The sequence below is a fragment of the Salmo salar genome, chromosome ssa12 (genome assembly GCF_905237065.1).
Source record: "Salmo salar chromosome ssa12, Ssal_v3.1, whole genome shotgun sequence".
Classification (NCBI taxonomy): Eukaryota; Metazoa; Chordata; class Actinopteri; order Salmoniformes; family Salmonidae; genus Salmo; species Salmo salar.
Genome location: NC_059453.1, coordinates 4271969 through 4294607, shown reverse-complemented (window position 1 = coordinate 4294607; position 22639 = coordinate 4271969). Strand labels below are relative to the sequence as shown.

The 22639-nt window shown below is 47.5% G+C and overlaps 1 protein-coding gene across 2 annotated transcripts in view; it reads left to right on the top strand.

Annotated features, from left to right (window-relative positions):
• The first annotated feature begins 3713 nt into the window (after positions 1-3713).
• Positions 3714-22639, top strand: part of LOC106595901 (protein kinase C beta type) — a 152775-nt gene continuing 133849 nt past the window's right edge. Inside the window, exons 1-2 of one of the 2 annotated variants that reach the window (XM_045690504.1) lie at positions 3714-4277; positions 5964-5995. In XM_045690504.1, the coding sequence (XP_045546460.1) occupies positions 3817-4277; positions 5964-5995 (493 nt within the window). In that variant the 5' untranslated portion in view covers positions 3714-3816. The remainder of the gene's footprint in view (positions 4278-5963; positions 5996-22639) is intronic. The other variant, XM_045690505.1, reaches the window with a different exon arrangement.

Below are 22639 nucleotides of genomic sequence, written 5' to 3'. Positions count from 1 at the left end.
AATGTTTACTGTTCATGTCTGTTTATTTAACTTGCTTTGGGAATGTAAACATGTGTCCGACACCAATAAAACAGGAAAGGAGAGGGCCTCCATGACAGCTACTAGAGAACAGGAAAGGAGAGGGCCTCCGTGACAGCTACTAGAGAACAGGAAAGGAGAGGGCCTCCGTGACAGCTACTAGAGAACAGGAAAGGAGAGGGCCTCCGTGACAGCTACCAGAGAACAGGAAAGGAGAGGGCCTCCGTGACAGCTACTAGAGAACAGGAAAGGAGAGGGCCTCCGTGACAGCTACTAGAGAACAGGAAAGGAGAGGGCCTCCGTGACAGCTACCAGAGAACAGGAAAGGAGAGGGCCTCCATGACAGCTACTAGAGAACAGGAAAGGAGAGGGCCTCCATGACAGCTACTAGAGAACAGGAAAGGAGAGGGCCTCCATGACAGCTACCAGAGAACAGGAAAGGAGAGGGCCTCCATGACAGCTACTAGAGAACAGGAAAGGAGAGGGCCTCCATGACAGCTACCAGAGAACAGGAAAGGAGAGGGCCTCCATGACAGCTACTAGAGAACAGGAAAGGAGAGGGCCTCCATGACAGCTACTAGAGAACAGGAAAGGAGAGGGCCTCCGTGACAGCTACCAGAGAACAGGAAAGGAGAGGGCCTCCGTGACAGCTACTAGAGAACAGGAAAGGAGAGGGCCTCCGTGACAGCTACTAGAGAACAGGAAAGGAGAGGGCCTCCGTGACAGCTACCAGAGAACAGGAAAGGAGAGGGCCTCCATGACAGCTACCAGAGAACAGGAAAGGAGAGGGCCTCCATGACAGCTACTAGAGAACAGGAAAGGAGAGGGCCTCCATGACAGCTACTAGAGAACAGGAAAGGAGAGGGCCTCCATGACAGCTACCAGAGAACAGGAAAGGAGAGGGCCTCCATGACAGCTACTAGAGAACAGGAAAGGAGAGGGCCTCCATGACAGCTACTAGAGAACAGGAAAGGAGAGGGCCTCCATGACAGCTACTAGAGAACAGGAAAGGAGAGGGCCTCCATGACAGCTACTAGAGAACAGGAAAGGAGAGGGCCTCCGTGACAGCTACTAGAGAACAGGAAAGGAGAGGGCCTCCATGACAGCTACTAGAGAACAGGAAAGGAGAGGGCCTCCATGACAGCTACTAGAGAACAGGAAAGGAGAGGGCCTCCGTGACAGCTACTAGAGATGTGTTTCAAAAGCAGTGCTCCTATTGGCCCAATGTAGGGGTCCTAACTCTCATGGCACAGACAGGTAATAGTGCACTCAACTGCCACTCAGCTCCTAACCACAGAATCACCGGTTCAAATCCCCACGCTGGCTACTGCTCCCCCCCTCAGTCTTTACACTGTCAAAGCAGACAATGTACAAACATCCACAGACAGACAATAGACCTCAATATGAGGTCTAAACGGCTAGTGTCACAAAACTACCGATAATTTACTAAAGTTACTAAAGTGGCTTCACCCTCCTATTCTACCAGGATCCACATCACTCCCTTAGAGCTCTGTGGCTTCACCCTCCTATTCTACCGGGATCCACATCACTCCCTTAGAGCTCTGTGGCTTCACCCTCCTATTCTATCAGGATCCACATCACTCCCTTAGAGCTCTGTGGCTTCACCCTCCTATTCTACCGGGATCGACATCACTCCCTTAGAGCTCTGTGGCTTCACCCTCCTATTCTACCGGGATCCACATCACTCCCTTAGAGCTCTGTGGCTTCACCCTCCTATTCTACCGGGATCCACATCACTCCCTTAGAGCTCTGTGGCTTCACCCTCCTATTCTACCGGGATCCACATCACTCCCTTAGAGCTCTGTGGCTTCACCCTCCTATTCTACCGGGATCCACATCACTCCCTTAGAGCTCTGTGGCTTCACCCTCCTATTCTACCGGGATCCACATCACTCCCTTAGAGCTCTGTGGCTTCACCCTCCTATTCTACCGGGATCCACATCACTCCCTTAGAGCTCTGTGGCTGCACCCTCCTATTCTACCGGGCTCCACATCACTCCCTTAGAGCTCTGTGGCTTCACCCTCCTATTCTACCGGGATCCACATCACTCCCTTAGAGCTCTGTGGCTTCACCCTCCTATTCTACCGGGATCCACATCACTCCCTTAGAGCTCTGTGGCTTTAACCTCCTATTCTATCAGGATGCACATCCACATCACATTCTATATTCTGGTGTTCTATCTATTCCACAGTTCTATATTCTGGTGTTCTACCTATTCTACAGTTCTATATGCTGGTGTTCTATCTATCCTACAGTTCTATATTCTGGTGTTCTATCTATCCTACTGTTCTATATTCTGGTGTTCTATCTATTCCACAGTTCTATAGTCTGGTGTTCTATCTATTCTACAGTTCTATATTCTGGTGTTCTATCTATTCCACAGTTCTATATTCTGGTGTTCTACCTATTCTACAGTTCTATATGCTGGTGTTCTATCTATCCTACTGTTCTATATTCTTGTGTTCTATCTATTCTACAGTTCTATATTCTGGTGTTCTATCTATTCTACAGTTCTATATTCTGGTGTTCTATCTATTCCACAGTTCTATATTCTGGTGTTCTATCTATCCTACAGTTCTATATTCTGGTGTTCTATCTATCCTACTGTTCTATATTCTGGTGTTCTATCTATCCTACTGTTCTATATTCTGGTGTTCTATCTATTCTACAGTTCTATATTCTGGTGTTCTATCTATTCCACAGTTCTATATTCTGGTGTTCTATCTATTCTACAGTTCTATATTCTGGTGTTCTATCTATCCTACTGTTCTATATTCTGGTGTTCTATCTATCCCACAGTTCTATATTCTGGTGTTCTATCTATCCTACTGTTCTATATTCTGGTGTTCTATCTATTCTACAGTTCTATATTCTGGTGTTCTATCTATTCCACAGTTCTATATTCTGGTGTTCTACCTATTCTACAGTTCTATATTCTGGTGTTCTATCTATTCTACAGTTCTATATTCTGGTGTTCTATCTATTCCACAGTTCTATATTCTGGTGTTCTACCTATTCTACAGTTCTATATGCTGGTGTTCTATCTATCCTACTGTTCTATATTCTGGTGTTCTATCTATTCTACAGTTCTATATTCTGGTGTTCTATCTATCCTACAGTTCTATATTCTGGTGTTCTATCTATCCTACTGTTCTATATTCTGGTGTTCTATCTATCCTACTGTTCTATATTCTGGTGTTGTATCTATCCTACTGTTCTATATTCTGGTGTTCTATCTATTCCACAGTTCTATATTCTGGTGTTCTATCTATTCCACAGTTCTATATTCTGGTGTTCTATCTATTCTACAGTTCTATATTCTGGTGTTCTATCTATTCCACAGTTCTATATTCTGGTGTTCTATCTATTCCACAGTTCTATATTCTGGTGTTCTATCTATTCTACTGTTCTATTCCATCATCCTCTACATTCTAGAGTTCCACCCACGTCCTTCTCTCTCTCACTGGCTGAGTGGCTGGTCAGGTGATCTTCAACAAGTGTTTACTTGTTTATCTCTCTGGGGATGTTTTAGACCTCTACATTCACAAACATTCAACAACACAGCCCTTCTCTCTGTCAGTCTCTCTCGTGACCTAGGCTAAACCCATACCTACTGTTCACCCAAATGTTTGCCACAAAAACAGTCCCTCTTGTCTCTTCCTACACACTCACACCGTGCACCGTGGAATTCCGAGTAGATACGGGGGAGGGCCTTCGTTGCCCCCTATCTCACGGTTTCAGCGCAACACTCTTCCTGCAAACAACATACACACTGCATGAGGCGCTCCGCTCACACACCAGCAGCACGTCGCCACAGCTGTAGCAGCGCTGCCCAGTCTCCGAGCGAACAGGGAAGCAGGGCCCACGGGGAGTCGGGGACCCGGCAGTGTGAGGCTTGGCAGGAGTCCGGACATTCACACCGAGCAAACACCGGGGGGAAACCGACACCGACAGAGGAAGAAGGGAGGGAGGCACCTGCTGAAAAGGCACCAACTCGCTCTTTCCTCCTCATTTCAAAACACTTCCGCGTTAAAATGGCTGACCGCGAGCAGGGCAGCAGCGACGGAGAGAGCTCGAGCACCGGGGGATCCGAGCGGCGGGAGAGCGGGGCCGCGAGGGGCTTCGCGCGCCAAGGAGCTCTGCGCCAGAAGAACGTGCACGAGGTCAAGGACCACAAGTTCATCGCGCGCTTCTTCAAGCAGCCCACGTTCTGCAGCCACTGCACGGACTTCATCTGGTTAGTGTGTGTGTGTGCGTGGGGTGTGTGTGCGGCGCGCAGGGTACAGGTGATTCACTTGCTGCTGAATGACTTTAGCCAGGCACAGAGAGACAGAGAGACGGCATGAATTACAAACAAGAGATTAACCCACAGCCTCCAAAACCCCGAATGGAACATGGTTGCATAACCATGAATCCGTCAGTGTAGATACTATAGCATGTATAGCATGTATTACTATGTGTGGTCAGACCCATCAGACAGATAGGCAGTCTATCGACCATTCTACCGCATCACACACGGACTCCAGGTTGTGTGTGTGTGTGTGTGTGTGTCGGTGTGTGTCGGTGTGACACCATTCAGGGATGTTATGATGATCTGTTTTATCTTCAGCTCATTAAGTACAAACTTAATGGGGTGACAGGTAGACTGGTGGTTAGAGGGGGGGAAGGTAGACTCCTAGTTAAAGGGGGGGGTAGGTAGACTGCTGGTCAGAGGGGGGGGTAGGTAGACTGCTGGTTAGAGGGGGGGGCAGGTAGACTGGTGGTTAAAGGGGGGAGGAGGTAGACTGGTGGTTAAAGGGGGGAGCTGGTAGACTGGTGGTTAAAGGGGGGCAGGTAGACTGGTGGTTAGAGGGGGGTAGGTAGACTGGTGGTTAGAGGGGGGGTAGGTAGACTGCTGGTTAGAGGAGGGGCAGGTAGACTGGTGGTTAAAGGGGGGAGCAGGTAGACTGGTGGTTTTTGGGGGGGGCAGGTAGACTAGTGGTTTGAGGGGGGGCAGGTAGACTGGTGGCTAGAGGGGGGGCAGGTAGACTGGTGGTTTGAGGGGGGGCAGGTAGACTGGTGGCTAGAGGGGGGGCAGGTAGACTGGTGGTTTGAGGGGGGGGCAGGTAGACTGGTGGTTAGAGGTGGGGGGGGCAGGTAGACTGGTGGTTAGAGGTGGGGGGGGCAGGTAGACTGGTGGTTAGAGGTGGGGGGGCAGGTAGACTGGTGGTTAGAGGTGGGGGGGCAGGTAGACTGGTGGTTAGAGGGGGGGGCAGGTAGACTGGTGGTTAAAAAGGGGGGGGCAGGTAGACTGGTGGTTAAAGGGGGGGGCAGGTAGACTGGTGGTTAAAGGGGGGGCAGGTAGACTGGTGGTTAGAGGGGGGGGCAGGTAGACGGGTGTTTAGAGGGGGGGCAGGTAGACGGGTGTTTAGAGGGGGGGGCAGGTAGACGTGGTTTGAGGGGGGGGCAGGTAGACTGGTGGTTTGAGGGGGGGGCAGGTAGACTGGTGGTTAGGGGGGCAGGTAGACTGGTGGCTAGAGGGGGGGGCAGGTAGACTGGTGGCTAGAGGGGGGGGCAGGTAGACTGGTGGCTAGAGGGGGGGGGGCAGGTAGACTGGTGGCTAGAGGGGGGGGCAGGTAGACTGGTGGTTAAAATCTGTCATTCTGCCCCTGAACAAGGCACTTAACCCACTGTTCCTAGGCTGTCATTGAAAATAAGAATTTGTTCTTAACTGGCTTGCCTAGTTAAATAAAGGTTACAAACATAGTTAACTGTTTTATCTGTAATGTGGATGCTTTGGTGTGTTTGGACCCCAGGAAGAGTAGCTACTGAGGATCCCTAATAAATACAACCACAATTCCAACGTTAGAAAGAGGTGTGTTGTAGTGAGGACATTCCATCATCAGAGTCAATAATAAACCTCATGTTTCACTTCTCTTCACAGGGGTTTCGGGAAGCAAGGTTTCCAGTGTCAAGGTGGGACTTATCTACAGGCCTATTGGCCTACTGTAGCAGCCTAGTCTATATATTGTAGTAGGTTACTGTAGCAGCCTAGTCTATATATTGTAGTAGGTTACTGTAGCAGCCTAGTCTATATATTGTAGTAGGTTACTATAGCAGCCTAGTCTATATATTGTAGTAGGTTACTGTAGCAGCCTAGTCTATATATTGTAGTAGGTTACTGTAGCAGCCTAGTCTATATATTGTAGTAGGTTACTGTAGCAGCCTCAGTCTATATATTGTAGCAGGTTACTGTAGCAGCCTAGTCTATATATTGTAGTAGGTTACTGTAGCAGCCTAGTCTATATATTGTAGTAGGTTACTGTAGCAGCCTAGTCTATATATTGTAGTAGGTTACTATAGCAGCCTTAGTCTATATATTGTAGTAGGTTACTATAGCAGCCTTCAGTCTATATATTGTAGTAGGTTACTGTAGCAGCCTCAGTCTATATATTGTAGTAGGTTACTGTAGCAGCCTAGTCTATATATTGTAGTAGGTTACTATAGCAGCCTAGTCTATATATTGTAGTAGGTTACTATAGCAGCCTAGTCTATATATTGTAGTAGGTTACTGTAGCAGCCTAGTCTATATATTGTAGTAGGTTACTGTAGCAGCCTAGTCTATATATTGTAGTAGGTTACTGTAGCAGCCTAGTCTATATATTGTAGTAGGTTACTATAGCAGCCTAGTCTATATATTGTAGTAGGTTACTATAGCAGCCTAGTCTATATATTGTAGTAGGTTACTATAGCAGCCTAGTCTATATATTGTAGTAGGTTACTGTAGCAGCCTAGTCTATATATTGTAGTAGGTTACTATAGCAGCCTAGTCTATATATTGTAGTAGGTTACTATAGCAGCCTAGTCTATATATTGTAGTAGGTTACTGTAGCAGCCTAGTCTATATATTGTAGTAGGTTACTATAGCAGCCTAGTCTATATATTGTAGTAGGTTACTATAGCAGCCTAGTCTATATATTGTAGTAACTTATTATATACCACATCATTATAATACAGTAGCCAAATGTATTGACTATAAATATTTCCCACGTTGCTATGGTGATCTGTTGATGGTTAAGGGTTAGACCCGATGTCTGCTCTTGTCTTCTGGTCCGTCTCAGTTGGTGACAGGGGGTTCCGTTGCCACCGGGAGGAGTAGGTTACAGGGGGAGGAACGAGGGCAGCGGGTGGGTGTCCAGCTGTGATGTCGCGCCGCGCTGTGATTGATCCCAGTCATTATTTATAGCAGGGATGGGTAACCGCGGGGCCTTCATCATGATGGGTCTTTGATAGGGGTGGGGGCCGCTCGTCGTTGTGGGGGTGGGGGCTGCTCGTCGTGACGGGTCTTTGATAGGGGTGGGGGCCGCTCATCGTGATGGGGCGGAGACCGTTCGTCATGGTGGGGGCCGCTCGTTGTGGTGGGAGTGGAAGCTGCTCGTCGTGGCGGGGGTGGGGGCCGCTCGTCGTGATGGGGGTGGGGGCCGCTCGTCGTGGCGGGGGTGGGGGCCACTCGTCGTGGCGGGGTGGGGGCCGCTCGTCGTGACGGGGTGGGGGCGGCCGCTCGTCGTGGCGGGGGTGGTGGCCGCTCGTTGTGGCGGGGGTGGGGGCCGCTCGTCGTGGCGGGGGTGGGGGCCGCTCGTCGTGGCGGGGGTGGGGGTCCGCTCGTCGTGACGGAGGCAGGGCCGCTCGTCGTGGTGGGGGTGGGGGGCGCTCGTGGGGGTGAGGGCCGCTCTTCGTGACGGGGGTGGGGGCCGCTCGTCGTGGTGGGGGGTGGGGGCCGCTCGTCGTGGCGGGGTGGGGGGCTGCTCGTTGTGGTGGGAGTGGAAGCCGCTCGTCGTGACGGGGTCGGGGCCGCTCGTCGTGACGGAGGCAGGGCCGCTCGTCGTGGTGGGGGTGGGGGGCCGCTCGTGGGGGTGAGGGCCGCTCTTCGTGACGGGGTGGGGGCCGCTCGTCGTGGTGGGGGTGGGGGCCGCTCGTCGTTACGGGGGTGGGGGCCGCTCGTCGTTGCGGGGGTGGGGGCTGCTCGTTGTGGTGGGAGTGGAAGCCGCTCGTCGTGGCGGGGGGTGGGGGCCGCTCGTTGTGGGAGTGGAAGCCGCTCGTCGTGACGGGGTCGGGGCCGCTCGTCGTGGTGGGAGTGGAAGCCGCTCGTCGTGACGGGGGTGGGGGCCGCTCGTCGTGGTGGGGGTGGGGGCCGCTCGTCGTGGCGGGGGTGGGGGCTGCTCGTTGTGGTGGGAGTGGAAGCCGCTCGTCGTGGCGGGGTGGGGGCCGCTCGTTGTGGGAGTGGAAGCCGCTCGTCGTGACGGGGTCGGGGCCGCTCGTCGTGACGGAGGCAGGGCCGCTCGTCGTGGTGGGGGTGGGGGCGGCTCGTGGGGGTGAGGGCCGCTCTTCGTGACGGGGGTGGGGGCCGCTCGTCGTGGTGGGGGTGGGGGCCGCTCGTCGTTACGGGGTGGGGGCCGCTCGTCGTTGCGGGGGTGGGGGCTGCTCGTTGTGGTGGGAGTGGAAGCCGCTCGTCGTGGCGGGGGTGGGGGCCGCTCGTTGTGGGAGTGGAAGCCGCTCGTCGTGACGGGGTCGGGGCCGCTCGTCGTGGTGGGAGTGGAAGCCGCTCGTCGTGACGGGGGTGGGGGCCGCTCGTCGTGGCGAGGGCGGGGGCCGCTCGTCGTGGCGGGAGTGGAAGCCGCTCGTCGTGGCGGGGGTGGGGGCCGCTCTTTGTGGTGGGAGTGGAAGCCGCTCGTCGTGGCGGGGTGGGGGGCCGCTCGTCGTGGTGGGAGTGGAAGCCGGTCGTAGTGACGGGGGTGGGGGCCGCTCGTCGTGGTGGGGGTGGGGGCCGCTCGTTGTGGTGGGGGTGGGGGGCCGCTCGTTGTGGTGGGAGTGGAAGTCGCTCGTCGTGGCGGGGTGGGGTCCGCTCGTCGTGACGGAGGCAGGGCCGCTCGTCGTGGTGGGGGTGGGGGCCGCTCGTGGGGGTGAGGGCCGCTCTTCGTGACGGGGTGGGGGCCGCTCGTCGTTGCGGGGGTGGGGGCCGCTCGTCGTTACGGGGGTGGGGGCCGCTCGTCGTTACGGGGGTGGGGGCCGCTCGTCGTGGCGGGGTGGAAGCCGCTCGTCGTGGTGGGGGTGGGGGCCGCTCGTCGTGGTGGGGGGGCCGCTCGTCGTGACGGGGTCGGGGCCGCTCGTCGTGGTGGGGGTGGGGGCCGCTCGTCGTGGTGGGGGTGGGGGCCGCTCGTCGTGACGGGGGTGGGGGCCGCTCGTCGTGGTGGGGGTGGGGGCCGCTCGTCGTGGTGGGGGTGGGGGCCGCTCGCTGGTCTGCGTACCCACATCCATAACCCCTCTTGACAGCGGAGATCATTTGTGGGGTGGAGAGAGAACTTTTCAGTTTAAACCACGTTTGCTGCAGTGGTACACTTTTCCACAGGGTGGAGAGAAATGTTTATTTTTTTATATGTGATATCTGAGTGAGAGTGACTAACAGCATCAATATGGCCGCCCCCGGACGGTAATTAGACCATGTTGCAAAGTTTAGATAGCTGGCTACCTGACTAATTTAGGGGCCCATCCCTGATTTTTAGAGATTGCATCATCAGTCGGGTGTGTGTGTGTGTGTGTGTGTGTGTGTGTGTGTGTGTGTGTCAGGTATAGACTGTATAAGCAGTCAAACAGTACTATGAGGTATGAAGCAGTAGGCTGCAGAGATGGTACCAGAACGTACAACAGAGAGGAGATGGTACCAGTGTCTAACCAGAACATACAACAGAGAGGAGATGGTACCAGAACATACAACAGAGAGGAGATGGTACCAGAACATACAACAGAGAGGAGATGGTACCAGAACATACAACAGAGAGGAGATGGTACCAGTGTCTAACCAGAACATACAACAGAGAGGAGATGGTACCAGAACATACAACAGAGAGGAGATGGTACCAGAACGTACAACAGAGAGGAGATGGTACCAGAACATACAACAGAGAGGAGATGGTACCAGAACATACAACAGAGAGGAGATGGTACCAGAACATACAACAGAGAGGAGATGGTACCAGAACATACAACAGAGAGGAGATGGTACCAGAACATACAACAGAGAGGAGATGGTACCAGTGTCTAGCCAGAACATATAACAGAGAGGAGATGGTACCAGAACATACAACAGAGAGGAGATGGTACCAGAACATACAACAGAGAGGAGATGGTACCAGAACATACAACAGAGAGGAGATGGTACCAGTGTCTAGCCAGAACGTACAACAGAGAGGAGATGGTACCAGTGTCTAGCCAGAACGTACAGCCGTTGAAGATGCTGCACACGTGATGCTACTGTGTGCAATGCATCTTGGGGTGTGTGTTGCTGCATCGTCAGGGGGGTAACACAGGAAATGCAAAGAGGGTGAAGTGCAACACACACAGAGAGGCAGAAACCCACCCTTTCCGTCCCCAACAAAGCGGAAACAGACCACACTAGCTGATCTAGAAGAGACCCACAGACTAAAATACTGGGCTCTAATACTATACGATCTGTATCTCTGTCTCTGTCTCTCTCTCTTTATCTGTCTGTCTCTATCTCTCTGTGTCTGTCTCTCTCTCTCTCTCTTTATCTGTCTGTCTGTCTGTCTCTCTCTCTCTCTCTCTCTCTCTCCTTCACCTTGTGGTCTGTTGACAGTTCTCACCATGGCTATTTTTTGCTCTAATTTCACTGACAAATTTCAGAGAAGGAGAGGGGCAGACAGAGGAGAAGTGAGAGTAGTTTAGGGAAGCAGGCCAGTATCTCCATCAACAGATGTATAATAATAATCATGAATGGCAGCAACAAGGAAAAGTTTTTACAAGTCTCTCAATCACTGTTTCAGGGCTCTGTACTCCCACACAGAGAGAGACAAGTTCATTATCCTCTAGGTAAAACAAGTCAAGACAAGATGTCTGGCATTCCTCCTCTCCTCTGAAACGTGTGTGTGTGTGTGTGTGTGTGTGTGTGTGTGTGTGTGTGTGTGTGTGTGTGTGTGTGTGTGTGTGTGTGTGTGTGTGTGTGTGTGTGTGTGTGTGTGTGTGTGTGTGTGTGTGTGTGTGTCAGTCAGTGGTTGACAAAGTGAGTGTGTGTGGTGGGTTACTGTAACAGTCTATAGAGAGAGGGTCTGAATGGTAGGTTACTGTAACAGTCTATAGAGAGAGGGTCTGAATGGTAGGTTACTGTAACAGTCTATAGAGAGAGGGTCTGAATGGTAGGTTACTGTAACAGTCTATAGAGAGAGGGTCTGACTGGTAGGTTACTGTAACAGTCTATAGAGAGAGGGTCTGAATGGTAGGTTACTGTAACAGTCTATAGAGAGAGGGTCTGAATGGTAGGTTACTGTAACAGTCTATAGAGAGAGGGTCTGAATGGTAGGTTACTGTAACAGTCTATAGAGAGAGGGTCTGACTGGTAGGTTACTGTAACAGTCTATAGAGAGAGGGTCTGAATGGTAGGTTACTGTAACAGTCTATAGAGAGAGGGTCTGAATGGTAGGTTACTGTAACAGTCTATAGAGAGAGGGTCTGACTGGTAGGTTACTGTAACAGTCTATAGAGAGAGGGTCTGAATGGTAGGTTACTGTAACAGTCTATAGAGAGAGGGTCTGACTGGTAGGTTACTGTAACAGTCTATAGAGAGAGGGTCTGACTGGTAGGTTACTGTAACAGTCTATAGAGAGAGGGTCTGAATGGTAGGTTACTGTAACAGTCTATAGAGAGAGGGTCTGAATGGTAGGTTACTGTAACAGTCTATAGAGAGAGGGTCTGAATGGTAGGTTACTGTAACAGTCTATAGAGAGAGGGTCTGAATGGTAGGTTACTGTAACAGTCTATAGAGAGAGGGTCTGAATGGTAGGTTACTGTAACAGTCTATAGAGAGGGGGTCTGAATGGTAGGTTACTGTAACAGTCTATAGAGAGGGGGTCTGAATGGTAGGTTACTGTAACAGTCTATAGAGAGGGGGTCTGAATGGTAGGTTACTGTAACAGTCTATAGAGAGGGGGTCTGAATGGTAGGTTACTGTAACAGTCTATAGAGAGAGGGTCTGAATGGTAGGTTACTGTAACAGTCTATAGAGAGAGGGTCTGAATGGTAGGTTACTGTAACAGTCTATAGAGAGAGGGTCTGAATGGTAGGTTACTGTAACAGTCTATAGAGAGGGGGTCTGAATGGTAGGTTACTGTAACAGTCTATAGAGAGAGGGTCTGAATGGTAGGTTACTGTAACAGTCTATAGAGAGAGGGTCTGAATGGTAGGTTACTGTAACAGTCTATAGAGAGAGGGTCTGAATGGTAGGTTACTGTAACAGTCTATAGAGAGGGGGTCTGAATGGTAGGTTACTGTAACAGTCTATAGAGAGGGGGTCTGAATGGTAGGTTACTGTAACAGTCTATAGAGAGGGGGTCTGAATGGTAGGTTACTGTAACAGTCTATAGAGAGGGGGTCTGAATGGTAGGTTACTGTAACAGTCTATAGAGAGGGGGTCTGAATGGTAGGTTACTGTAACAGTCTATAGAGAGGGGGTCTGAATGGTAGGTTACTGTAACAGTTGGTCCTTGGTGGATGTGGCCTTTACAATACCTGTTCTACGGGAAGGTGGAGGCTTGCTCTGGAGTATACTTCCTCTCTTTGTCTCTCTTTACCTCCCTCCGTCTCTCTCTGTCTCTCTCTCCCTGTCAGTCCCGCTCTCCCTCTCCCGCCGTCTCCCTCTCCCGCCGTCTCCCTCTCCCGCCGTCTCCCTCTCCCGCCGTCTCCCTCTCTGTCTCTCCCTCTCTGTCTCTCCCTCTCCGTCTCTCCCTCTCTCTCTGTCTCTCCCTCTGTCTCCCTCTCTGTCTCTCCCTCTCTGTCTCTCCCTCTCTGTCTCTCCCTCTCTGTCTCTCCCTCTCTGTCTCTCCCTCTCTGTCTCTCCCTCTCTGTCTCTCCTCCTGCTCTTCTGAACCATAGGACACCTGTAGTAATGGGAGAGTGGTCTCCATGGTAACATGATGTCTGTGGGACGCAGTATTATGGGATGGTGTGTGTCATGCTGTGTTTTTTGGGGACCTGTCACCGTTATCACAGTGGTGGGATGTTTTGGTCTGTGTTGAGGTGGAGAGAGTGTGTCGATGGTGCGTGTGTCTGCAGTGAGGGTTTGCATTCTGTACAGGAAGTGCCCCTCATCATTGCTTGCCGAAGAGCAGAGAGCGAGAGAGAGAGAGAGAGAGAGAAGAACACATTAACAATAAACAGTGCATTCAGGAAGTATTCAGACCCCTTGACTTTTTCAAAATTTTGTTATGTTGGATATACAAATGATTGATCTGATATTATATTGGATATACAAATGATTGATCTGATATTATATTGGATTGATCTGATATTATATTGGATATACAAATGATTGATCTGATATTATATTGGATATACAAATGATTGATCTGATATTATATTGGATATACAAATGTTTGATCTGATATTAAGGATTGATCTGATATTATATTGGATATACAAATGATTGATCTGATATTATATTGGATATACAAATGATTGATCTGATATTATATTGGATATACAAATGATTGATCTGATATTATATTGGTTATACAAATGATTGATCTGATATTATATTGGATATACAAATGATTGATCTGATATTATATTGGATTGATCTGATATTATATTGGATATACAAATGATTGATCTGATATTATATTGGATATACAAATGATTGATCTGATATTATATTGGATATACAAATGATTGATCTGATATTATATTGGTTATACAAATGATTGATCTGATATTATATTGGATATACAAATGATTGATCTGATATTATATTGGATATACAAATGATTGATCTGATATTATATTGGTTATACAAATGATTGATCTGATATTATATTGGTTATACAAATGATTGATCTGATATTATATTGGATATACAAATGATTGATCTGATATTATATTGGATATACAAATGATTGATCTGATATTATATTGGATATACAAATGATTGATCTGATATTATATTGGTTATACAAATGATTGATCTGATATTGTATTGGTTATTGGCGATTACTAAGTATTGGTTAAACTTCCGGCTTTGGGCTGGATGTGTGAATGTGTAGATCCTATGTGCAGAATCTACTGTCTTCTCTCAGTGTGTCACCAAATCTTTAGTTTGAAAGCAACAGTTTATTTAAGCTATATTGCATCATAATCACCCCCCCCTCAGCCCCCTAGCGATTCAAGTTTTGGCCAATGAACTTCAGCCCCTCGCCATTTGAGTGACAGCTAACAAGATGCACACACACACGCACACACACGAGAGAGAGAGAGAAAGAGAGCGAGTGGGGATAGAGAGCGAGTGGGGAGAGAGAGACCGAGAGAAAGAGAGAGAGAGAGAGAGAGAGAGAGACATATCTGCACATACCGTGCCTTCAGAGTGGATTCATACCTCTTGACTTATTACACATTTTGTTGTGTTAGTTTCAATTCAAACTTTCACCCATCTACACCCCCATAATGAAAAAGTGAAAACATGTTTTCACAGCCCTGAGTCAATACATGTTAGAATCACCTTTGGTAGTAATTTAAAGATGTGAGTCTTTCTGGGTCCGTCTCCAGGAGCTTTCCTTTTACCCATCTACCATGCTAACATGATGTCTATGGTAGCTAGATCTATGGAAGCTAGATCTATGGTAGCTAGTCTGAAAGGAGAGGTCATATGTTAGTAGCTAGGTCTATGGTAGCTAGGTCTATGGTAGCTAGTCTGAAAGGAGAGGTCATATGTTAGTAGCTAGATCTATGGTAGCTAGTCTGAAAGGAGAGGTCATACGTTAGTAGCTAGGTCTGTGGTAGCTAGTCTGGAAGGAGAGGTAATATGTTAGTAGCTAGGTCTGTGGTAGCTAGGTCTGTGGTAGCTAGGTCTGTGGTAGCTAGGTCTGTGGTAGCTAGGTCTGTGGTAGCTAGTCTGAAAGGAGAGGTCATATGTTAGTAGCTAGGTCTATGGTAGCTAGATCTATGGTAGCTAGTCTGGAAGGAGAGGTAATATATTAGTAGCTAGGTCTATGGTAGCTAGGTCTATGGTAGCTAGGTGTATGGTAGCTAGATCTATGGTAGCTAGTCTGGAAGGAGAAGTAATATGTTAGTAGCTAGGTCTATGGTAGCTAGGTCTATGGTAGCTAGTCTGGAAGGAGAGGTAATATGTTAGTAGCTAGGTCTATGGTAGCTAGTCTGGAAGGAGAGGTAATATGTTAGTAGCTAGGTCCATGGTAGCTAGGTCTGTGGTAGCTAGTCTGGAAGGAGAGGTAATATGTTAGTAGCTAGATCTGTGGTAGCTAGGTCTGTGGTAGCTAGATCTATGGTAGCTAGTTTGGAAGGAGAGGTAATATGTTAGTAGCTAGGTCTGTGGTAGCTAGGTCTGTGGTAGCTAGGTCTATGGTAGCTAGGTCTATGGTAGCTATTCTGGAAGGAGAGGTAATATGTTAGTAGCTAGGTCTATGGTAGCTAGTCTGGAAGGAGAGGTAATGTGTTAGTAGCTAGGTCTATGGTAGCTAGAGTAGCTAGGTCTATGGTAGCTAGTCTGGAAGGAGAGGTAATGTGTTAGTAGCTAGGTCTATGGTAGCTAGGTCTGTGGTAGCTAGTCTGGAAGGAGAGGTAATATGTTAGTAGCTAGGTCTGTGGTAGCTAGGTCTATGGTAGCTAGTCTGAAAAGAGAGGTAATATGTTAGTAGCTAGGTCTATGGTAGCTAGTCTGGAAGGAGAGGTAATATGTTAGTAGCTAGGTCTATGGTAGCTAGATCTATTGTAGCTAGATCTATGGTAGCTAGTCTGGAAGGAGAGGTAATGTGTTAGTAGCTAGGTCTATGGTAGCTAGGTCTGTGGTAGCTAGTCTGGAAGGAGAGGTAATATGTTAGTAGCTAGGTCTGTGGTAGCTAGGTCTATGGTAGCTAGTCTGAAAAGAGAGGTGATATGTTAGTAGCTAGGTCTATGGTAGCTAGGTCTATGGTAGCTAGGTCTATGGTAGCTAGTCTGGAAGGAGAGGTCATATGTTAGTAGCTAGGTCTGTGGTAGCTAGTCTGAAAAGAGAGGTCATATGTTAGTAGCTAGGTCTATGGTAGCTAGGTCTGTGGTAGCTAGGTCTATGGTAGCTAGTCTGGAAGGAGAGGTAATATGTTAGTAGCTAGGTCTATGGTAGGTAGGTCTATGCTAGCTAGGTCTGTGGTAGCTAGGTATATGGTAGCTAGTCTGAAAAGAGAGGTCATATGTTAGTATCTAGGTCTGTGGTAGCTAGGTCTGTGGTAGCTAGGTCTATGGTAGCTAGGTCTATGGTAGCTAGTCTGAAAAGAGAGGTCATATGTTAATAGCTAGGTCTGTGGTAGCTAGGTCTATGGTAGCTAGATCTATGGTAGCTAGTCTGGAAGGAGAGGTAATATGTTAGTAGCTAGGTCTATGGTAGGTAGGTCTATGCTAGCTAGGTCTGTGGTAGCTAGTCTGAAATAGAGGTAATATGTTAGTAGCTAGGTCTATGGTAGCTAGGTCTGTGGTAGCTAGGTCTGTGGTAGCTAGTCTGAAATAGAGGTAATATGTTAGTAGCTAGGTCTATGGTAGCTAGGTCTGTGGTAGCTAGGTCTGTGGTAGCTAGATCTATGGTAGCTAGTCTGGAAGGAGAGGTAATATGTTAGTAGCTAGGTCTATGGTAGCTAGTCTGAAAGGAGAGGTCATATGTTGGTAGCTAGGTCTATGGTAGCTAGTCTGGAAGGAGAGGTAATATATTAGTAGCTAGGTCTATGGTAGCTAGGTCTATGGTAGCTAGTCTGGAAGGAGAGGTAATATGCTAGTAGCTAGGTCTATGGTAGCTAGGTCTATGGTAGCTAGGTCTATGGTAGCTAGGCCTATGGTAGCTAGTCTGGAAGGAGAGGTAATATGTTAGTAGCTAGGTCTATGGTAGCTAGTCTGGAAGGAGAGGTAATATGTTAGTAGCTAGGTCTGCGGTAGCTAGGTCTGTGGTAGCTTGGTCTGTGGTAGCTTGGTCTGAAGGAGAGGTAATATGTTAGTAGCTAGGTCTGTGGTAGCTAGGTCTGTGGTAGCTAGGTCTATGGTAGCTAGTCTGGAAGGAGAGCTAAAATGTTAGTAGCTAGGTCTAAGGTAGCTAGGTCTATGGTAGCTAGATCTATGGTAGCTAGTCTGGAAGGAGAGGTAATATGTTAGTAGCTAGGTCTATGGTAGCTAGTCTGAAAGGAGAGGTCATATGTTGGTAGCTAGGTCTATGGTAGCTAGGTCTATGGTAGCTAGTCTGGAAGGAGAGGTAATATGTTAGTAGCTAGGTCTATGGTAGCTAGTTTGGAAGGAGAGGTAATATGTTAGTAGCTAGGTCTATGGTAGCTAGGTCTGTGGTAGCTAGTCTGGAAGGAAAGGTACTATGTTAGAAGCTAGGTCTATGGTAGCTAGGTCTATGGTAGCTAGGTCTGTGGTAGCTAGGTCTGTGGTAGCTAGTCTGGAAGGAGAGGTAATGTGTTAGTAGCTAGATCTATGGTAGCTAGTCTGGAAGGAGAGGTAATATGTTAGTAGCTAGGTGTGTGGTAGCTAGGTCTGTGGTAGCTAGGTCTATGGTAGCTAGTCTGGAATGAGAGGTAATATGTTAGTAGCTAGGTTTGTGGTAGCTAGTCTGGAAGGAGAAGTAATATGTTAGTAGCTAGATCTATGGTAGCTAGGTCTGTGGTAGCTAGTCTGGAAGGAGAGGTAATATGTTAGTAGCTAGATCTATGGTAGCTAGTCTGGAAGGAGAGGTAATATGTTAGTAGCTAGATCTATGGTAGCTAGGTCTGTGGTAGCTAGTCTGGAAGGAGAGGTATTATGTTAGTAGCTAGATCTATGGTAGCTAGTCTGGAAGGAGAGGTAATATGTCAGTAGCTAGGTATATGGTAGCTAGTCTGGAAGTAGAGGTAATATGTTAGTAGCTAGGTCTGTGGTAGCTAGGTCTGTGGTAGCTAGGTCTGTGGTAGCTAGGTCTATGGTAACTAGTCTGGAAGGAGAGGTAATATGTTAGTAGCTAGGTCTATGGTAGCTAGGTCTGGAAGGAGAGGTAATATGTTAGTAGCTAGGTCTATGGTAGCTAGTTCAGTGGTAGCTAGGTCTGTGGTAGCTAGGTCTGTGGTAGCTAGTCTGGAAGGAGAGGTAATATGTTAGTAGCTAGGTCTGTGGTAGCTAGGTCTGGAAGGAGAGGTAATATGTTAGTAGCTAGATCTATGGTAGCTAGTCTGGAAGGAGAGGTAATATGTTAGTAGCTAGGTCTATGTTAGCTAGTCTGGAAGGAGAGGTAATATGTTAGTAGCTAGGTCTATGTTAGCTAGGTCTATGGTAGCTAGGTCTATGGTAGCTAGTCTGGAAGGAGAGGTAATATGTTAGTAGCTAGGTCTATGGTAGCTAGTCTGGAAGGAGAGGTAATATGTTAGTAGCTAGGTCTGTGGTAGCTAGGCCTATGGTAGCTAGTCTGGAAGGAGAGGTAATATGTTAGTAGCTAGGTCTATGGTAGTTAGGTCTGGAATGAGAGGTAATATGTTAGTAGCTAGGTCTATGGTAGCTATTTCTGTGGTAGCTAGTTCTATGGTAGCTAGGTCTGTGGTAGCTAGGTCTTTGGTAGCTAGGTCTGTGGTAGCTATGTCTGTGGTAGCTAGTCTGGAAGGAGAGGTAATATGTTAGTAGCTAGGTCTATGGTAGCTAGTCTGGAAGGAGAGGTAATATGTTAGTAGCTAGGTCTGTGGTAGCTAGGCCTATGGTAGCTAGTCTGGAAGGAGAGGTAATATGTTAGTAGCTAGGTCTATGGTAGTTAGTCTGGAAGGAGAGGTAATATGTTAGTAGCTAGATCTATGGTAGCTAGGTCTGTGGTAGCTAGGTCTGTGGTAATTAGGTCTATGGTAGCTAGTCTGGAAGGAGAGGTAATATGTTAGTAGCTAGGTCTATGGTAGCTAGTCTGGAAGGAGAAGTAATATGTTAGTAGCTAGGTCTATGGTAGCTAGTCTGGAAGGAGAGGTAATATGTTAGTAGCTAGGTCTATGGTAGTTAGGTCTGGAATGAGAGGTAATATGTTAGTAGCTAGGTCTATGGTAGCTAGTTCTGTGGTAGCTAGTTCTGTGGTAGCTAGGTCTGTGGTAGCTAGGTCTGGAAGGAGAGGTAATATGTTAGTAGCTAGATCTATGGTAGCTAGTCTGGAAGGAGAGGTAATATGTGAGTAGCTAGGTCTATGGTAGCTAGGTCTGTGGTAGCTAGTCTGGAAGGAGAGGTAATATGTTAGTAGCTATGTCTATGGTAGCTATGTCTATGGTAGCTAGTCTGGAAGGAGAGGTAATATGTTAGTAGCTAGGTCTATGGTAGCTAGTCTGGAAGGAGAGGTAATATGTTAGTAGCTAGGTCTGTGGTAGCTAGGCCTATGGTAGCTAGTCTGGAAGGAGAGGTAATATGTTAATTAGCTAGGTCTATGGTAGCTAGTCTGGAAGGAGAGGTAATATGTGAGTAGCTAGGTCTATGGTAGCTAGGTCTGTGGTAGCTAGTCTGGAAGGAGAGGTAATATGTTAGTAGCTAGGTCTATGGTAGCTAGGTCTATGGTAGCTAGGTCTATGGTAGCTAGTCTGGAAGGAGAGGTAATATGTTAGTAGCTAGGTCTATGGTAGCTAGTCTGGAAGGAGAGGTAATATGTTAGTAGCTAGGTCTGTGGTAGCTAGGCCTATGGTAGCTAGTCTGGAAGAAGAGGTAATATGTTAATTAGCTAGGTCTATGGTAGCTAGTCTGGAAGGAGAGGTAATATGTTAGTAGCTAGATCTATGGTAGCTAGGTCTGTGGTAGCTAGGTCTATGGTAGCTAGTCTGGAAGGAGAGGTAATATGTTAGTAGCTAGGTCTTTGGTAGCTAGTCTGGATGGAGATTTCATATGTTAGGCCTAGCTACCACAGACCTAGCTACTAACATATTACCTCTCCTTCCAGACTAGCTACCATAGACCTAGCTACCATAGACCTAGCTACCACAGACCTAGCTACTAACATATTACCTCTCCTTCCAGACTAGCTACTATAGATCTAGCTACTAACATATTACCTCTCCTTCCAGACTAGCTACCATAGGCCTAGCTACCACAGACCTAGCTACTATGGTAGCTAGTCTGGAAGGAGAGGTAATATGTTAGTAGCTAGGTCTATGGTAGCTAGGTCTATGGTAGCTAGGTCTATGGATGTAAAGAGGTGTGAATACCTAATGAAGGCTCTGGATGTGAAGTAGTAAAGAGGGGTGAATACTTAATGAAGGCTCTGAATGTGAAGTAGTAAAGAGGGGTGAATACTTAATGAAGGCTCTGGATGTGAAGTAGTAAAGAGGTGTGAATACTTAATGAAGGCTCTGAATGTGAAGTAGTAAAGAGGTGTGAATACTTAATGAAGGCTCTGGATGTAAAGAGGTGTGAATACCTAATGAAGGCTCTGGATGTAAAGAGGTGTGAATACTTAATGAAGGCTTTGGATGTGAAGTAGTAAAGAGGGGTGAATACTTAATGAAGGCTCTGGATGTGAAGTAGTAAAGTGGTGTGAATACTTAATGAAGGCTCTGGATGTGAAGTAGTAAAGAGGTGTGAATACTTAATGAAGGCTCTGGATGTAAAGAGGTGTGAATACTTAATGAAGGCTCTGGATGTGAAGTAGTAAAGAGGTGTGAATACTTAATGAAGGCTCTGGATGTAAAGAGGTGTGAATACTTAATGAAGGCTCTGGATGTGAAGTAGTAAAGTGGTGTGAATACTTAATGAATGCTCTGGATGTGAAGAGGTGTGAATACTTAATGAAGGCTCTGGATGTAAAGAGGTGTGAATACTTAATGAAGGCTCTGGATGTGAAGTAGTAAAGTGGTGTGAATACTTAATGAAGGCTCTGGATGTGAAGTAGTAAAGTGGTGTGAATACTTATTGAAGGCTCTGAATGTGACGTAGTAAAGAGGTGTGAATACTTAATGAAGGCTCTGGATGTGAAGTAGTAAAGTGGTGTGAATACTTAATGAAGGCTCTGAATGTGAAGTAGTAAAGTGGTGTGAATACTTAATGAAGACTCTGAATGTGCGAATACTTAAACATCTAGACGTTCCGCTAGCGGAACACCTGCTCCAATATCCAATGATGGGCGTGGCGCGAAATACAAACTCCTCAAAAATCCGAAAACTTCCATTTTTCAAACATATGACTATTTTACAGCATTTTAAAGACAAGACTCTCCTTTATCTAACCACACTGTCCGATTTCAAAAAGGCTTTACAACGAAAGCAAAACATTAGATTATGTCAGGAGAGTACCCAGCCAGAAATAATCAGACACCCATTTTTCAAGCTAGCATATAATGTCACAAAAAACAAAACCACAGCTAAATGCAGCACTAACCTTTGATGATCTTCATCAGATGACACTCCTAGGACATTATGTAACTAGCTAGGTCTATGGTAGCTAGTCTGGAAGGAGAGGTAATATGTTAGTAGCTAGGTCTATGGTAGGTAGGTCTATGCTAGCTAGGTCTGTGGTAGCTAGGTATATGGTAGCTAGTCTGAAAAGAGAGGTCATATGTTAGTATCTAGGTCTGTGGTAGCTAGGTCTGTGGTAGCTAGGTCTATGGTAGCTAGGTCTATGGTAGCTAGTCTGAAAAGAGAGGTCATATGTTAATAGCTAGGTCTGTGGTAGCTAGGTCTATGGTAGCTAGATCTATGGTAGCTAGTCTGGAAGGAGAGGTAATATGTTAGTAGCTAGGTCTATGGTAGGTAGGTCTATGCTAGCTAGGTCTGTGGTAGCTAGTCTGAAATAGAGGTAATATGTTAGTAGCTAGGTCTATGGTAGCTAGGTCTGTGGTAGCTAGGTCTGTGGTAGCTAGTCTGAAATAGAGGTAATATGTTAGTAGCTAGGTCTATGGTAGCTAGGTCTGTGGTAGCTAGGTCTGTGGTAGCTAGATCTATGGTAGCTAGTCTGGAAGGAGAGGTAATATGTTAGTAGCTAGGTCTATGGTAGCTAGTCTGAAAGGAGAGGTCATATGTTGGTAGCTAGGTCTATGGTAGCTAGTCTGGAAGGAGAGGTAATATATTAGTAGCTAGGTCTATGGTAGCTAGGTCTATGGTAGCTAGTCTGGAAGGAGAGGTAATATGCTAGTAGCTAGGTCTATGGTAGCTAGGTCTATGGTAGCTAGGTCTATGGTAGCTAGGCCTATGGTAGCTAGTCTGGAAGGAGAGGTAATATGTTAGTAGCTAGGTCTATGGTAGCTAGTCTGGAAGGAGAGGTAATATGTTAGTAGCTAGGTCTGCGGTAGCTAGGTCTGTGGTAGCTTGGTCTGTGGTAGCTTGGTCTGAAGGAGAGGTAATATGTTAGTAGCTAGGTCTATGGTAGCTAGGTCTGTGGTAGCTAGGTCTGTGGTAGCTAGGTCTATGGTAGCTAGTCTGGAAGGAGAGGTAAAATGTTAGTAGCTAGGTCTAAGGTAGCTAGGTCTATGGTAGCTAGATCTATGGTAGCTAGTCTGGAAGGAGAGGTAATATGTTAGTAGCTAGGTCTATGGTAGCTAGTCTGAAAGGAGAGGTCATATGTTGGTAGCTAGGTCTATGGTAGCTAGGTCTATGGTAGCTAGTCTGG